The 16753-nt window shown below is 38.1% G+C and overlaps 1 protein-coding gene across 2 annotated transcripts in view; it reads right to left on the reverse strand.

Moving 5' to 3' along the window:
• The window catches only part of LOC129726705 (probable JmjC domain-containing histone demethylation protein 2C), a 210754-nt gene extending 194206 nt beyond the window's left edge, over nucleotides 1-16548 (reverse strand). For both annotated transcript variants that reach the window (XM_055683707.1, XM_055683706.1), the window contains exons 1-3: nucleotides 16432-16548; nucleotides 16075-16356; nucleotides 15772-16020 (exon numbers count right to left, since the gene is read on the reverse strand). In XM_055683707.1, coding sequence (XP_055539682.1) covers nucleotides 15772-16020; nucleotides 16075-16356; nucleotides 16432-16446 — 546 coding nt within the window. In that variant the 5' untranslated portion in view covers nucleotides 16447-16548. The remainder of the gene's footprint in view (nucleotides 1-15771; nucleotides 16021-16074; nucleotides 16357-16431) is intronic.
• Nucleotides 16549-16753: the final 205 nt, after the last annotated feature.

Below are 16753 nucleotides of genomic sequence, written 5' to 3' on the forward strand. Positions count from 1 at the left end.
CTGATACCAAAATTACCCCACAAACAGAACACCACAAAGGAATAGTAATCAAAGAAACCAATTTAATAACAATCTAAGAAACAATAGATATCAACCACGATATCCAACTAACAACTATAGAAACCATAATAACCACTACAATCAACACCCGACATACAACAAAACAGAAATTCTAATAGAAATTTTACACCTACCAACCATTACCGAAATTCCAACCAAAATTTCAATAGGAATTCCAACCAGAAATACAACTCAGCAAGAATGTACCTTGCAAACCAGCAGGACATTCCTCCACATTACCAAATACCCAATAACTCACCACACTATCAGCAAAATCCAGATTATACTCAGGAAATCAACCAACAAGCAACCAACAACATGCAAACTCAAAATCATTTTTTAGCCCACCAGCACAGAACGGAAGGTCATCTGTGATACGAAAACTGCTAAGTGCTCAGTGAATTTTGCAGCGCTCCCTAGGGGTGGAAAGAACGCTTTTTACACGGAAAATAAACAAAATTTATACTACTTTTATCGAAATCAATCAAACACACTGGTATAAATCTGTCGGCGAAAACACTACAGGTTAACCCTGCTAAGCATCTGTAAGAAGGAAAATACATTATTTCTAGGGGCTTGACAACTTTATTTCATGAAAAATATTTCGGTAATGGTTGATATATATATTAATATCTATCATTTATTTATCACATTAACTTCCCAACCATAGCGTATAGGACATGGTGAAACGGTTTGATCAACAAGTAGGCACGAGCGGGGAAGCGTTTTTTTATTTTGTACGGTTGAAGACGAGGCATCACCAAGCGACAGCAAATAACCTTTTCTACTTGTTAATAGATTCTTACTAACTAAGCAAATGAAAATCGCAAATTCATGTGTTTCAAGTTGTGAACTGCTTCTAAAATGAATGAATATCAGTATCAAGGTATGTAGCTTTACCGGATTTATAATTTGAAAGCATCGAAATAGTATATTATAAGATGCGATGAATTTTGGTCATCGGTTGTTTTAATAAACAACTTTAGTCTTTGGCATTTTTTTTGCAATATAGCCGGTTGTACTTTTGACATACCGTTTTACTATGTTTCTATACACCAACATCACAACAACGATAATATGACTTCAAAGAGTTTTGATGTAACTAGAGGAGTGTCTGAAAATGCAACGATAAACACTTAGAAACAATGAATACAATCAAATTTTGCTCGTTGCACTAAATGCGTAGCCCAACTAGTGAAGGACTTTCACGCGTTGGGTTGAGCTATCCAGGTTGCAAGATGACACCGGTTGTTTCTTTTTGTTAGAATTACTAATCACCTATTGGGTTACGCAGTGTCTTGCCACTAGCATTCTTCAAAACAGCTGACTCAGATACCGGCATAGATGGTTGTAGAACTGGTCCTTTATTGTTTTTCAGTAATCTACTCCTTTTAACTGTGAAAATAATCAGATTATTAACACGAGTTACATAAAGTGAGCGTCGCATCTTTTGTTTCAAGTCTCTAATTACCATCTCGTTTAGAGTCCTCTTAAAGAATATTCGTATATTACGTAACGTGAAATTTGGCAATTTTCAAAACCCCCATCAACTAAGTAACGCAAATTTGCATGGTGGTCTTATGCAGTGTAACACTTCGCTGGATACCTTTCCTCCACCTCTCCCCTGAGCGCGTTATGTATTATACAAATGTTTCCATATATGAACGAACGCTAGAGGTAAGGCACTATTGATATACAATGGTGATTCGCTTACCAGTTGCTCCTTAGTCGGGGGTTTGTTAGTTGGGCCCTAATCCATCTAAAAAGCGCTCTTATGTCATAATGGAACGACATTCAAATGCATGCAAGAAACCCGAAAAGTGAATAAAAAATAAAATAAATTTTTACTACTCGTACTTGAGTTTATTTGTCATTGATTGTTGGTGGTTACCTTTGATTACTCGAAAAAAATGACATTGATTACTTTGGAGTATTCTCAGGTTACGACGCATTTCGAAACCCCTTGAAACGAACCTCTTGGGATCCTTTTTTAGTGTTCTGTAAGGTTGTGACTTTCGGTTGTCAGCAAAGATACCAGATTTGTCAGCAAAACGATGATTTGTTTTGATTCGCAGGTATGTGCGGTTTTTTTCAATCTCCATCCCGCATAATCAATAACCATAAACGGATGATAATCCATATGGTTTAACGATACCCCATACAGTCGAAACTATATCCCGAACTAGTTGTTAGGCACGTTTTATGGTTATTGATTATGCGGAAGGTTAACTACATTTTTTTTCCTATGACTTTCTCAAAATGTGTGCAGTTTTTACAGATTTCTGCCTGCTCGAGCGCATTTTTTCGAATCACGATTAGATTTTTATCAGATTTAAAAAAAGGACTGCACAATGAAACCGGTACCTCTTACAATCGCATTATTCGTTGCTCTAGAAGCTAACCTGATTTTAATTAACCTTATTCAGATTATTTTTGTTTAAATGGCATGTCGCATGTCCCATCAACGAGAAGAAAATCTATATTCTCCAGAATGGACTAGAGTCAATCGACAAAACATTTAATATAATCTTATAAGAGGATGAAAATAGTTTATAAATTTCATTTTCGAATAAAAATGTGATTCGTTTATTATAAATATTCTGAAAATTTGCGTTAAAAAATCCATCTGTGCCATGATTTTTAAAAACTCAAAGTACTTTCTTTAGTTGAAAAAAAAAAATACTCACGAGCTGCATTTTAAATTTTAACAATTTTCAAAAATAGCCGTCTATGACACATGGTACAATTGTAAATGGAAGAATTGCAACATTAACGTTTTAAAACGCACGATTTTTCAATAACATTGATTGTTGTTCGTGTTTCAAATCAACATTTGTCGATTACAATACCTTCGTTACACTATTGTAATATGACAAACTCCACAAATGTGAATAATTGCGAATTTTTACCCAAAACGTTTTTGCATCGAACGTAATAGATTGTATTAAACGGGTTAAACTGTTGAAATAACCGTCAATTCAAAACATCGAATAAATTATGCCACATTATACCACTGGCAAAGCGGCATAAACGTACACGACAAATATATATTGCCCGAGAGCACAGAAAATTCAATTGTCATTTTTCAGTCCTTTTTGTGTGCACTTCCTGTTCGATCAGATACCTGAAGTTGACCTTCCGTTCTGTGCCACCAGTTACAACTGATCAGAGATGTCGACAGTCTGAACAATTGTTACCGGCAGGCTTACCCATCCTAAACATGAATTTAAATGCTTCAAATTTCATTCAGGTCAAAGTGCACAGAACTGGAAATGAAATCTGCAATTTAATAATCGATACAGGTGCGGATATTTCATTGTTTAAAGCACACAATATTCGCCCTGATCAACGTGTAAATACAAATTACAAATTTTTCTTAAACGGAATAACCGATGGTAGTATAGAAACTTTAGGGATAACAAACACAACAATCTACTTTAACAATGCTATGAATATAAATCATAATTTCCATTTAGTAACCCCTAATATACCAATCAAAGCTGATGGTATTTTAGGTCGAGATTTCTTGATTAAATATAAGTGCGTGACAGATTACGAATATTGGTTACTGAACTTTAATATAGAAAATGTGCAAATATCTATTCCTATAGAAGACAAGCTTAACGAAGGCTTTATGCTACCAAGCAGGAGCGAAGTCGTCAGAAGAATACCATATTTAAACATATCAGAAGATATGGTAATTCACTCTGAAGAAATAAGCCCAGGAGTTTTCTGCGGAAGTACTATCATTTCAGCAACAAAACCCTATGTAAAATTTGTAAATACAAATAACGAACCGTTTTACATAGCCTAATCTCAGTTTAAACCTACGCTAAGTCGTTTAACTGATTATTTTATACTTAATGCTAATAGAAATAAACATGCAGATAGGCATGAGCGAATTTTAAATAATATTAATATGGAAAAAAATCTACAATATGCTAAGGAAAAATTTGAAAATTTAATCAATCAATACGAAGATACTTTTTGCTTACCAGAAGAAGCAATTACACAGAACAACTTTTACTCACAGAATATTACTCTTAATGACAATATTTCTGTATATATTCCTAATTATAAAACAATCCATTCACAGCATGACGAGATAAATAAACAAGTTAATGATATGTTGAACAATAATATAATCGAACCCTCCATATTACCGTACAATTCTCCGATTTTACTAGTTCCAAAAAAAAAAAACTAATGACAAAGACAAGAAATGGCGTCTAGTTGTCGATTTTCGACAGCTGAATTAAAAGATTTTAGCGGATAAATTCCCACTACCGAGAGTTGACGATATACTGGATCAACTCGGTAGAGCAAAGTTTTTTACAACATTAGATCTCATGTCAGGGTTCCATCAAATACCTCTTGACAATGAATCTAGGAAATTCACAGCATTTTCCACAAAGAATGGTCATTACCAATTTACCAGATTACCATTCGGATTAAATATAAGCCCAAATAGTTTTCAACGCATGATGACTATTGCGATGGCAGGCTTAACGCCGGAACTAGCTTTCATTTACATTGACGACATCGTAGTTATCGGATGTTCAGTCAATCATCACCTTGCAAACTTACAACAAGTTTTTGAACGACTGAGATTTTTTAATTTAAAACTCAATGCACAAAAGTGCACATTCTTCAGTACACAGGTAACTTATCTTGGACACAAAATGACAGATCAAGGTATGCTACCTGATGATTCAAAATTTAGCGCGATAGTAAAATATCCAATACCTACAAATGTGGATGAAGTAAGACGATTTGTAGCATTTTGCAACTACTACAGAAAATTCGTCCCAAATTTTGCTATAATAGCACATCCGCTCAACCAACTTCTAAAAAAGAATGCAACTTTTGTTTGGACAGAGGGCTGTCAACAAGCATTGACAACTTTGAAAAATGCCCTAATTTCACCCATGTTACTACAATACCCCGATTTTACGAAAGAATTTATTTAGTCACGGACGCTTCAGATATAGGCTGTGGCGCCGTTCTTTCACAACATACCGAACATGGAAATTTACCAATTGCATTCGCAAGTAAAACATTCACACCCGGAGAAAAAAAATAAACCGGTTATTTTGAAAGAATTAACGGCTATACATTGGGCCATTAATTACTTTAAGCCATATTTATTCGGAAGGAAATTTACAGTTCGAACAGATCACATACCTTTAGTCTATCTGTTCGGAATGAAAAATCCATCTTCCAAATTAACTAGAATAAGGCTTGATTTGGAGGAATAGGATTTTACGGTAGAATATATACCAGGAAAGGAAAACGTCGGACCAGACGCTTTGTCGAGAATAGTAACATCTTCGGATGAGCTGAAACAAACAAATATTTTCAAGGATAATACAAGGTCTATGACCCGAAAGATTAACGAAAATAATATGGAACAAACTTATGTACCAAGAGAGACTGATCACCTCTAAACATACATAACTAACAATCCGTCGGAACCAAACAAATTATTTAAATTAGAAACGACAACAATCAAAGATGAAATAATATTTACATTGCAAAGAAATAACAAAATAGTAGCACAAGTGCTCCAAAATATGAATGGAAGTCAGACACTTGGCTCTGCTCTTCTAAAATTAGAACAATTTGCAAAAGGGTACAACCAAAATAAAATAGCGCTGTCGACAAACGAGGAAATATTTAAAAATATATCAATTGAAAACTTTAAAATTATTGCGAACACACAAGTGTGCTCGATTCAAATTATTTTATATAAACCACCAACAAAGGTGATAAAACAAGAAATGATACGGAAAATTTTACACGATTTTCATAATACACCTACAGGAGGACACATCGGTCAGCACCGACTGTACCTCAAAATAAGAGAAATATACACGAGGAATAATATGAAACGTTCGATTGCAGAATTCGTAAAGGCCTGCGAATTATGCAAACGAAACAAAGTCATAAAACACACTATAAGGAAAAAGAAATAATAACAACCTTCACAATCACACCCATTCGAAATTATTTCAATAGATACCATTGGACCACTACCAAAAAGCAATAATAACAATAGATATGCCGTTAGCATCCAATGCGACTTAACTAAATATGTCGTACTAATCCCTGTACCTACAAAAGAAGCTAACGTAATAGCCAAAGCCTTAGTTGACGATTTCTTACTTACGTTCGGAACATTTTCAATCTTACGATCAGATCAAGGAACAGAATACAACAATGACATTTTGGAACAAATATGCAAAATGTTAAAAGTCAGACAAAAATTTAGCACAGCTTATCATCCACAGACAATTGGTTCATTGGAAAGAAATCACAGATGTTTGAACGAATATCTGAGATCCTTTGTCAACGAACATCAATCTGACTGGGATGAATGGTTGAAATTTTATTCATTTAATTACAACTCGACACCACACTCAGACCACGGATACTCACCACACGAACTCGTTTTTGGAAATAAAAAAAAGTTACCTCAGGATATATTCAACCAAGGGATAGACCCCGTATACAACTTCGATCAATACAGTAAGGAATTGAAATTTAAGCTGCAAAAAGCAAACGAAATAGCAAGAACCAAATTAATCGAGCATAAAACACAAAGAACAGAAAATTCCAATGTACATTATAACCCAATCCATGTAAAAATCAATGACACAGTTTATTTAAAAATAGAAAACAGAAGAAAACAAGAGCCATTTTACGAAGGTCCATATATAGTAAAAGAAATTTTATACCCCAATTGCAGAATTCAACATACAAGAACAAAAACCTCAGTAATTGTACACAAAAACAGGCTAAACAAAATCTTTCGATTCAAGTATGGCAAACACAATCAAATTATTATTAGATAAATTCAATAGAACCAAAAAACATACATATTTATATGTTATTTTATGAACTACAAAAAAAAGAAGTCTCGCCAAACATGTGAAAAGGACCCATGTGCCATATGTGAACAAGCCAAATTTTCTCGTTTTTCGATCAATACAAGCGAAATCTTCTCTTACCAATAAGATTTATTGATAAAAGAATTCACTTTTTATCAAAAAATCTTATTTGTGAGAGTAGATTAAGCTTGAATTCATTGAAAAACGTGAAATTGTGGCCTGTTTACATATGGCACATGGGCCCTTTTCACATTTTTAGCGAGATGTTAAACACATTTGTTAAACTTATCAAAATTTGTGAAAAACAACTGGAGACAGACGTCTAAATTTTTTAGAGCAATTTCACTTTCCATAAAATTACTCTCGTGAAGAGGGATGGTGTCGTATACCAACTCTTTTGTACGGCACCGTAAACCATAAACAAACAAATTTCGATTCAAACCACTGACCCGCGCAAGTAAGTTCCGTTACTTACTGAAAGCCTAAGCGTTACAGCACACTCGCTACCATGCCTTGCTGAGTGTACCGCAACGTTTGGTGCCTGACTCATACAGCACGCAAAATGCAGCGTTGCAATTTTAATGCTCGTCTCTCCAGCTGTTTTCCAGTAGGGGCCCAAGCTGGTCACACATGTAACACATAGAATTAAATATTTTGGCAATTGCATTTGCCTATAAAAGCGAATGATTTTCAATAAAGCGACAGAATTAATCAATGAGCATTCTGCAGCGACTGGTCTACTCCAGTTCGTCTCACCGGAATAGCTTTAAGCATAAGTGGTTTTATCATTGCGAACGGTTTTGATTTTCGTCAACTCCGTCACCGCTAAGAAAAGAAACCCATCGTTCCGCCGGATAAGTATTCGATTCAAGTATTAAGAAGTTTACCAAAAGGTAAAATATACTGTTTTTCATCATTTTGACGGTAACCTTTTCGCATTTTCCGTTTTTTTTCTTGTACTCTAATATCACTTCTAAATAGAGCCGCTTATGTTTCATACAGTAACAAAAGTCTTAGCTCATGACTAAGATTATGCTCCAACTATTATAATGACAATGACTAAGATTATGCTCCAACTATAAAAAATATAGCATTTTTATAGATTTTAGTTCGACTTATTGTCGCAATTCTTCACACTAAATTTCGAATAATATCAATTTCTAGTGTTTTCAACTGGAGATTCACTCTTCGTCAAAATAAATCAAATATAAAACAAAATATAATAAGAAATTTCCTAAAATGTTCCGAATTCCATACAAAACGCTAAAAATTTCATTGGATTTGTTTGTGTGCGTGGATAGACAAAAATGTAGCATACCTTCTACTAGAACTGTCATTTATACCTGGACACCCGTATTTGAACGCTTTGTATTTACTACATAAATCAAAACAATGAAACATGTTGTTCAGCAACACTGCCAACAAGCCTGATGATAAATTTTAACGCACTTGGGGTTTTCATTTTCAACCAATCAGCGAGTGGTTCTCAAAGTAGATGTAAATGTAATTCTATACCTAGTTGTCTTCCCTTAGATTATATGAGATTATATGTAGATTTAAGTATGATGACAGTTCTACAAGGTATGCTACATTTTTGTCTATCCACGCACACAAACTCGTTATGAAAAATTTCGCGTTTTGTATGGAATTCAGAACATTTTGGAAATCTCTCGTTTTATGTTGTTTTATATCTGATTTTTTTTGGTTGGAGAGTGAATCTCCAGTTGAAACACACTAGAAATTGATATTAATTTAGATTTAGTGTGAAAAATTGCGACAATATGTCGAAATAAAATATATAAAAATGCTATATTTCTAATAGTTGGAGCATAATCTTAGTCATTGTCATAGCTCATGACTTTTTTTACTGTATGAAACATAAGCGACTCTATTTAGAAGCGCTATTAGACTACAATAAAAAAACGAAAAGTGCAAAAAGGTTACCGGCAAATTGATAAAAACAGCATATTTTACCTTAACCGCAGCATGTTTATGTATTCCCCACTGTTCCATCCGTCACGACAGCAACAATAAAAACGCGAATAGCCAAGGCAAATTGAGTACATACATCCCTCTCTACCTAGCAGCTTGATGGAGTGAGCACCGATTCATCGATACTATTCCCATTCTATTCTATGTACGAGCATTGAAGTGTTCAGTTCGTAGTTCGCGCGATCAAATTTAAATTTAAAGCTAATAGAGATAGTTTGCTAAGTGTTAATCACGTGTATTCCATCGATCGATCAACCGTATACAGTCCACTCTAGGCTAGTCCGGCCAGGGAATCGTGAACAACTTTTTAGTGTCACGGGTTTCACGTTTCTGACCCGCGTCTTGTGGTCCATTGATGTGGAACATAATTTGGTCCTTCGAGCTGGATCATAGCACAGTGAATGGAAAGTGACCCAAAGGATCGGTATCCAGTTCATAAAAGGTTTCCTTCCAAGAAGGAATCATTCCAAGAACACGTGATAAAAGCAGAGCGGAAAGTACAGCCATCGCGAAGTACAGTCGTCGCGTGCGCGTCGCGAGGGTAAAATCGCAGAGTCGATACAAGCGAGAACGTGTTCAAGGACGTTTTTGCTGCGCGTGTGCTACGTTACCGTTTTTGTGTGAAAGAGAGTCTCGATACGAACACTGTGTGAGAAAAGACCATCGAACAAAAAAGAAGTGAAGTGAGAAGTTTCGAAATGCCGCTAGAACATTCACCAGTAAGAAATATGCTAGAAAATGAAAACCAAGTGGACCAACTGCAAGAAGGTCAGAATGTTCCACTTCTGAGTCGAAGCCGAGACAGTAATACTCCAACCGGACAACATTCAAGGTCCAATTCGTCCGCTTCATTTCACGGATTCAATTGGGAGGAGGGAATGGAGCTTGAGTCGATGCGAAAATTGAAGGGCTTGTTCCGGCAGAGAGGACAGATCGAGCAGAAGCTAGTGAGGATTCAGTTGACTTTGCGAACGCAGAGTAGTATGACGTTAGCCCAGTTGCAGTGCGCGGAGAAGAAACTAGTTGTAATCTACACCGAGTTCAGCCACCTAGACTCCTTCTCCTTTCTCAAAACCAGTTGTCAAGTGCTGGAGCAGTGTGAATCGTCGCAAGCTTTCTCCCAACGAACCGCCGTAAAATCAAAAGTTTCACCAGTCAACAACAAAATGCCATCGCTAAAGACCAACGCAGTTACTTCAAGTTCCAGCAAGTCTTCAGGTTCCTGCCACTTTTGTGGAGGTTCACATATTAACTTCCAATGTGAGGAATTCAAGCAGCTGACAGCAACTCAAAGGGCAGAAAAGGTTCGAGCAAAAGTTTTGTGCTTTAACTGCCTCCGGAAGGGACATCAGTCTAAACAGTGCACGTCTAACAACACGTGTCGAAAATGCAGCCGCAAACATCACACCATTCTCCACGATGATGCTGAAAGGAACAGCAGTCAGGATTCAAAAGCCGACATTGCCGCACCAAAGCAACCTGTCGCGAATAGACTGTTGTTCAACCTTCTGTTTCGGTGGTGGATAAACCAGTATCCACTACATGCTCAAGCAATCACGTTTCAACATCAAAGACCGTCTTGCTATTGAATGCTGTCGTTCAAGCCATTGATGAACATAACCAGTTCCACCCTTGTCGAGCCCTACTTGACAGTGGGTCTCAAGTTAACTTCGTCACCGAGAAAATGGCAACCCGCCTCGGTTGTTCTAGAATGCCAGCAAATGTATCAATCACTGGAATCAATGCCCTGAGAAGTCTAGCTCATGATAAGGTGTTCGTTAAATTCCAATCGAGCTACGGAGACTTTCAAGCCAACATCGAGTGTCTGGTTACAACCAAGGTAACTGGAACTATTCCTAACCGAACGATTGATTTCAGCTCCTGGGAACTTCCTGAAAGCATTCAGCTCGCCGATCCACATTTCTTCCAGCCAGAAAAGGTTGACATGTTAATCGGGGGAGAATTGTTCTTTGATCTTCTGAAGCCCGATCAAATAAGTCTTGGTGACAATTTACCACAACTTCGAGACACTCATCTTGGAAGGGTGGTAGCTGGAGTAATAAACGAGCCGTACATTTCGAATGCGGCTATTCAACACGTCAACCATGCTTCGATCGATTCCATCGAGGATATGATGCATCAATTTTGAAAGTTGGAGGAAGTACCAAACGCATCTCCATTTTCATCCGAACAACTGTCTTGTGAAGCCCATTTCCTGTCGACATACAAGCGCGATGCAACGGATAGGTTTGTCGTAAAACTACCGTTTAAAGAAAACCTCAACCGGTTGGATAATTGCCGTTCTTTAGCACTCAAGCGTTTCCTTATGTTAAAAAAACGATTGGAGCGTAATCCCGAGCTGAGGCAGCAATACAATGATTTCATAAGGGAGTATGAAGACCTCGGCCACTGCACAGAAATTAAGGAAGCTGAGAATCCAAGTAATATGGATACGTACTATCTGCCGCATCATGCAGTATTACGACCGTCAAGCTCAACCACGAAGTGCCGTGTCGTATTCGATGCTAGTGCCAAAATGGACCCATCAAAACTATCGCTCAATGAGGTTCGTCAAGCAGGACCAGTTGTACAGAATGGAATATTCTCTATTACGCTGCGATTCCATAAGTACGCTTATGCATTTTCAAGCGATATAGAAAAAATGTACCGGCAAGTGTTCGTTGCGCCGGAAGAACGCCGATTCCTCCGATGCTTTTGGAGGTCCGACCCGTCACATCCATAAAGGGTTCTCGAGCATAATACCGTTACTTACGGAACAGCTTGTGCGCCATACCAAGCAACAAGGTGTTTGGTATAACTTGCCAAAGAAGAAGGTTCCGAGTTTCCCATCGGCTCTCGAATCTTGACTGAGGACTTTTACGTTGACGATGCGCTTTCTGGCGCTAACACGTTGGAAGAAGCTCTCGAAAGCCAACGTCAATTAAAAGAACTGCTAACCAGAGGTGGTTTCCATATTCACAAATGGTGCTCCAATTCGGCAGAGTTTCTAGAGCACATTCCACCAGTCGACCGAGAAAGGGAGGTTCCTTTTCATGAGTACGGAGCAAATGAAGTAATAAAGGTGCTTGGATTGTTGTGGGATCCTGACGGCGACGTCCTCATGATAGCCAATCCGCCGAAATGTTCTTTTCCGGATGATAAGCTAGCCACGAAACGAATGATTTATTCCGAGGTGGCAAAATTGTTCGATCCACTCGGACTGTTTGCGCCAGTAATTGTCATGGCCAAACTGTTGGTACAGCAGCTTTGGAAAATATCAGCTGGATGGGACGATCCCATCGACGAAACCATCCGCGAAAATTGGGCTACTCTGCGCGCATCCCTTCCAGACCTTGGACCTATTCACGTTCCAAGGTGTGTTATGTTCCCGAATGCGATTGCATATGAGTTGCATGGTTTTTCCGATGCATCGAACGTGGCGTACGGTGCATGCGTCTACTTGAGAAGTATTTTCACCAATGGATCCGCCAACCTACGTCTTCTATGCAGCAAGTCAAAGGTTGCCCCATTAGACGATGTCTCCATTCCTCGTAAAGAGCTCTGTGCCGCTCATCTGCTTTCGAAATTGATCAGCCAGGTCGTTCCCGCACCTGAAATGAACTTTCGAGAAGTTGTTCTCTGGTCAGACAGCACCATTGTTCTGGCCTGGCTGAAGAAACCGTAAGATCAACTTCAGACGTTCGTAAGGAATCGGATTGCTTTGATACGAAAGGATACCAATGAGTATCGATGGAGTTATGTTTGCTCGGCCAATAATCCCGCCGATATCGTTTCTCGAGGAAAGATGCCAGAAGATTTAAAACAAAATATTCTCTGGTGGAGCGGTCCAAGATTTCTGTGTGAAGTAGAATATGACGTTGAAGACACCGAAGAGATTTTGGAGAATAATCTTCCCGAACTGAAAGTCCACGTCATATCCGTGTCAGCTCACGATTCGTTTCCATTCTTCGAAAAATTCAGTTCTTTTCGGAAAATCCAGCGCACCATGTGCTACGTTCTACGGTTTATTCGAAATTGCAAACGGCCAAAGTCTAATCGTGTGAAGCAAGTACATCTTTCCATCGAAGAACTACGTCAAGCATCCGAAGCAATCGTCAAGGCGATTCAACAAGCACATCTTGGGGACGAAATTAAGCGAGTGATTTCCAACCAAACATGCAAGCGTCTTGGTAACCTGCGTCCAGTGTATGAAAACGGTTTACTACGAGTTGGAGGGCGATTAGATCGCTCAGTACTGCCGTTTGCTGCAAAACATCAGTTAATACTTCCCGATAAAGATCCTGTGACGAAAAAACTCATTAGAACTTTGCATATGGAGCATCTTCACGTCGGCCAGGCCGGTTTGATCAGCATCATTCGTCAAAGGTACTGGCTTTTAAATGCTAAATCAACTGTGCGACAAGTAACACGATCGTGCGTTACATGTTTCCGAACAAAACCCGTTGAAACCAAACAGCTAATGGGAAATCTCCCTACCTCGAGAATTGTGCCATCACCACCGTTCGCAGTTACTGGCGTCGATTATGCCGGTCCATTCATGGTGAGGCAAGGTTCTTATCGTCCGAAGCTTGTTAAGTCCTACGTCGCAGTTTACGCATGTATGGCGACAAAGGCTGTACATTTAGAGATCGTGTCTGACTTAACGACGGATGCCTTCTTGGCGTCTTTGAAACGGTTCATTAGTCGGAGAGGAATGGTGCAGCAAATTCACTCTGACAATGCGACCAACTTTCATGGAGCAAGCAACCAACTGCACGAGTTGTATCGACAGTTTCAGAATCAACAAGAGGTGGAGAAAATCCAGCAGTTTTGTGAAGTACGCGAGATACAGTGGCATTTCATTCCACCAGACGCACCAGAGTTTGGTGGTCTCTGGGAAGCGGCGGTCAAGGCGACGAAAACTCACCTGAAGCGAGTCGTAGGGAATGCAAATCTCACTTACGAAGAAATGGCAACCATTCTAGCCGAAATAGAAGCCATTTTAAATTCTCGTCCGTTGTTCAGTTTGTCCAACGATCCTGCCGATCCACAGGTAATAACACCAGCTCATTATCTCATAGGTCGACCGTTGTCTGCACCAGCTGAGCCATCTTTAGAAGACACCAAGGTGAGCCGACTCGATAGATGGCAACATCTCCAGCTCATGCGTGAGCATTTTTGGCGAGCGTGGTCAAGGGACTACCTTGATTCTCTCCAACCACGTAAGAAGAATACCAGAGCAACGTCGAACGTTCGACCTGGCATGGTCGTTCTTCTCCACGATAAGACGCAACCTCCGCTCAGCTGGAAACTGGGCAGAATGACCGGAGTGTATCCTGGTGACGACGGCTTAGTGCGAGCCATTGACGTATTTTCCAACGGAGCAACATACCGTCGGCCAATCAACAAGGTCTCGATAATTCCAATCGAGGACAACGTTTGCTCTGCCCGGTCTTTTTTGTTGATACGAAGTTTCAACCCGGGGGGAGAATGTTCCATCCGTCACGACAGCAACAATAAAAACGCGAATACATAGACAAGGCCAATTGAGTAGATACATCCCTCTCTACCTAGCAGCTTGATGGAGTGAGCACCGATTCATCGATGCTATTCCCATTCTATTCTATGTACGACCATTGAAGTGTTCAGTTCGTAGTTCGCGCGATCAAATTTAAATTTAAAGCTAATAAAGATAGTTTGCTAAGTGTTAATCACGTGTATTCCATCGATCGATCAACCGTATACAGTCCACTCTAGGCTAGTCCGGCCAGGGAATCGTGAACATCTTTTTAGTGTCACGGGTTTCACGTTTCTGACCCGCGTCTTGTGGTCCATTGATGTGGAACACCCGCAAATAAAACATGTTTCAACATCATTTCTATAACTTTTCAGGAAAGTATGTTTTATAAGTGTAGCTTAAAATGCAAAATCATTTCAAATTTCATACAAAATTTGAAAAAGTTCATAACGATCACTAATACTAATTCATCGACGTGAATAGCATACCTTTTAGAACTTTCATCTATACTTGGATATGTAGATCATTGCACGATGACGTAATTTGACAGTTCCGAAGGGTACACGGTCGTAAATAATAACTCATGAACTGAGCAACTCTGACTCAGTTTAGAACGATGTTCGTAGACGTCAAAAAATGAGTAGAAGTCCTGTTTGATTTTGAGTAAGTTTGACTCACTTTTTGGGTTCCCTTCATATAACTTCTTTCTGAGTAACGTCTCATATAACGACGTCCATTTTGAAAGGTGATTATGATGTGCTTCAGTTTGTGACATATGTTTTTTAATTGTGTGCACTTCAGAAGGCATTATAACTGCTCACTTTTATTACAAGGTAATTATTGCTGAACATTTGGTGTCGTTTATTGGCCGTGGCGGATTTCTAGCCAGTAATGAAACTGAACTGTACCCAAAAAATGAGTAATGTCGTACTCAAATTTTGAGTAATAATGACTCATTTTAAAGACGCCTAGTGTTACTCAGTTTTGAGTATTTGTGGAGTTACTCAATTTAAGAGTTGTTCCACTTTTTACGAAAATGCGTCAAATGTTACTCATTTTAGAGTTATTATTTACGAGCGTTACATTTTGCAGACTTCAATTTTTTTCGATGTAACCGTAAGAGAGTTTTATTCTAATGCTTGTCATTATTGAACTCTAATAGGAAGATGTTTCTTATTAAATACTAGTTTTTTATGCGCTTTCTACAGAAACAATTTTTGCGGGAATAAAAGATAAATTTATCGCTCCAAATTCTGCCACCTCGTAAACGGTTCCATGCAATGATATATTGATAATTACGTTAATAAGTACCTGATCAATAGCGTATTTCGTTTGCTCAAGCAAATGCTTTGCAAATGCATTTGAAAAGGTTTGGCGATATTTACAACTTTCTGCCATAACATTCCTTAGCGTATTGTCGGACGTCGTTTTTGCCATTTTACCTATTGGTACAGATTTACCAAAATTTTCAGATTTTTTAACGCTTTGTTGCCCTTGGTGTTTCAGCATCTCAACCAAATTGATGGTGTTGATATTATAAATAGTAGTTCTATAACTTTCCTGAAAAACATATGTCACTTGAAAAATATTATGTTATTAGGCTAATTATCATACGTTCGATGACTTCAAATCTTCCAAAGGTGTTGAAAAAATACTATTAATCGGCATTACTGTAGTTTTAAAACCACAAGCAATATTGTTCTTTACTGAACTCGTATTCTGATTTGGATGACATCGGTTTGTTTCAGATATATCGATTGCGGCTACATTCAGTTTAATAAGTGCATCACGATAAGCTTCTTCGAAAGTTTTTTTAGTGTAATTTGTCGATTTTTGTACAGAGTTAAACGATCTGTTTCGATCTGAATTTATATTCTGACATACAATAAATTGTTTCTGAAATTTGTAGCAAAACAAGAAATTCTTTATACAAATTATTTTCATTATAAGTAAATATGTGTAGTTACAAACCTTCTTATCTGACATAATTGGAAAAATGAACTACGAAATAACACTGAATCCAAATAGCATCAGAATATCAAGCAGTTCTTTTTTATTTTGAAAAATATCAGAGCAACATGTCAAAAGCAGAGCTGCCAGATTTTATTTTGAAAAATCTGTATTTTTCTGTATTTTGTGCGTGTGCCTACAAGTGCTCTGGTTTGGGGTAACTGGGCTTGACATCCAACCTTAAACTTCGGCTGGAACCGTAAAAAAGTTGGGTAAAATTCCTGAAAGAAAACTCAGGTCTGTAACCGTGTTTTTTTGCTAGAGAGGAAATAGAATTCGGTAT

This window comes from Wyeomyia smithii, chromosome 3, assembly GCF_029784165.1.
Source record: "Wyeomyia smithii strain HCP4-BCI-WySm-NY-G18 chromosome 3, ASM2978416v1, whole genome shotgun sequence".
NCBI classification, from domain to species: Eukaryota; Metazoa; Arthropoda; class Insecta; order Diptera; family Culicidae; genus Wyeomyia; species Wyeomyia smithii.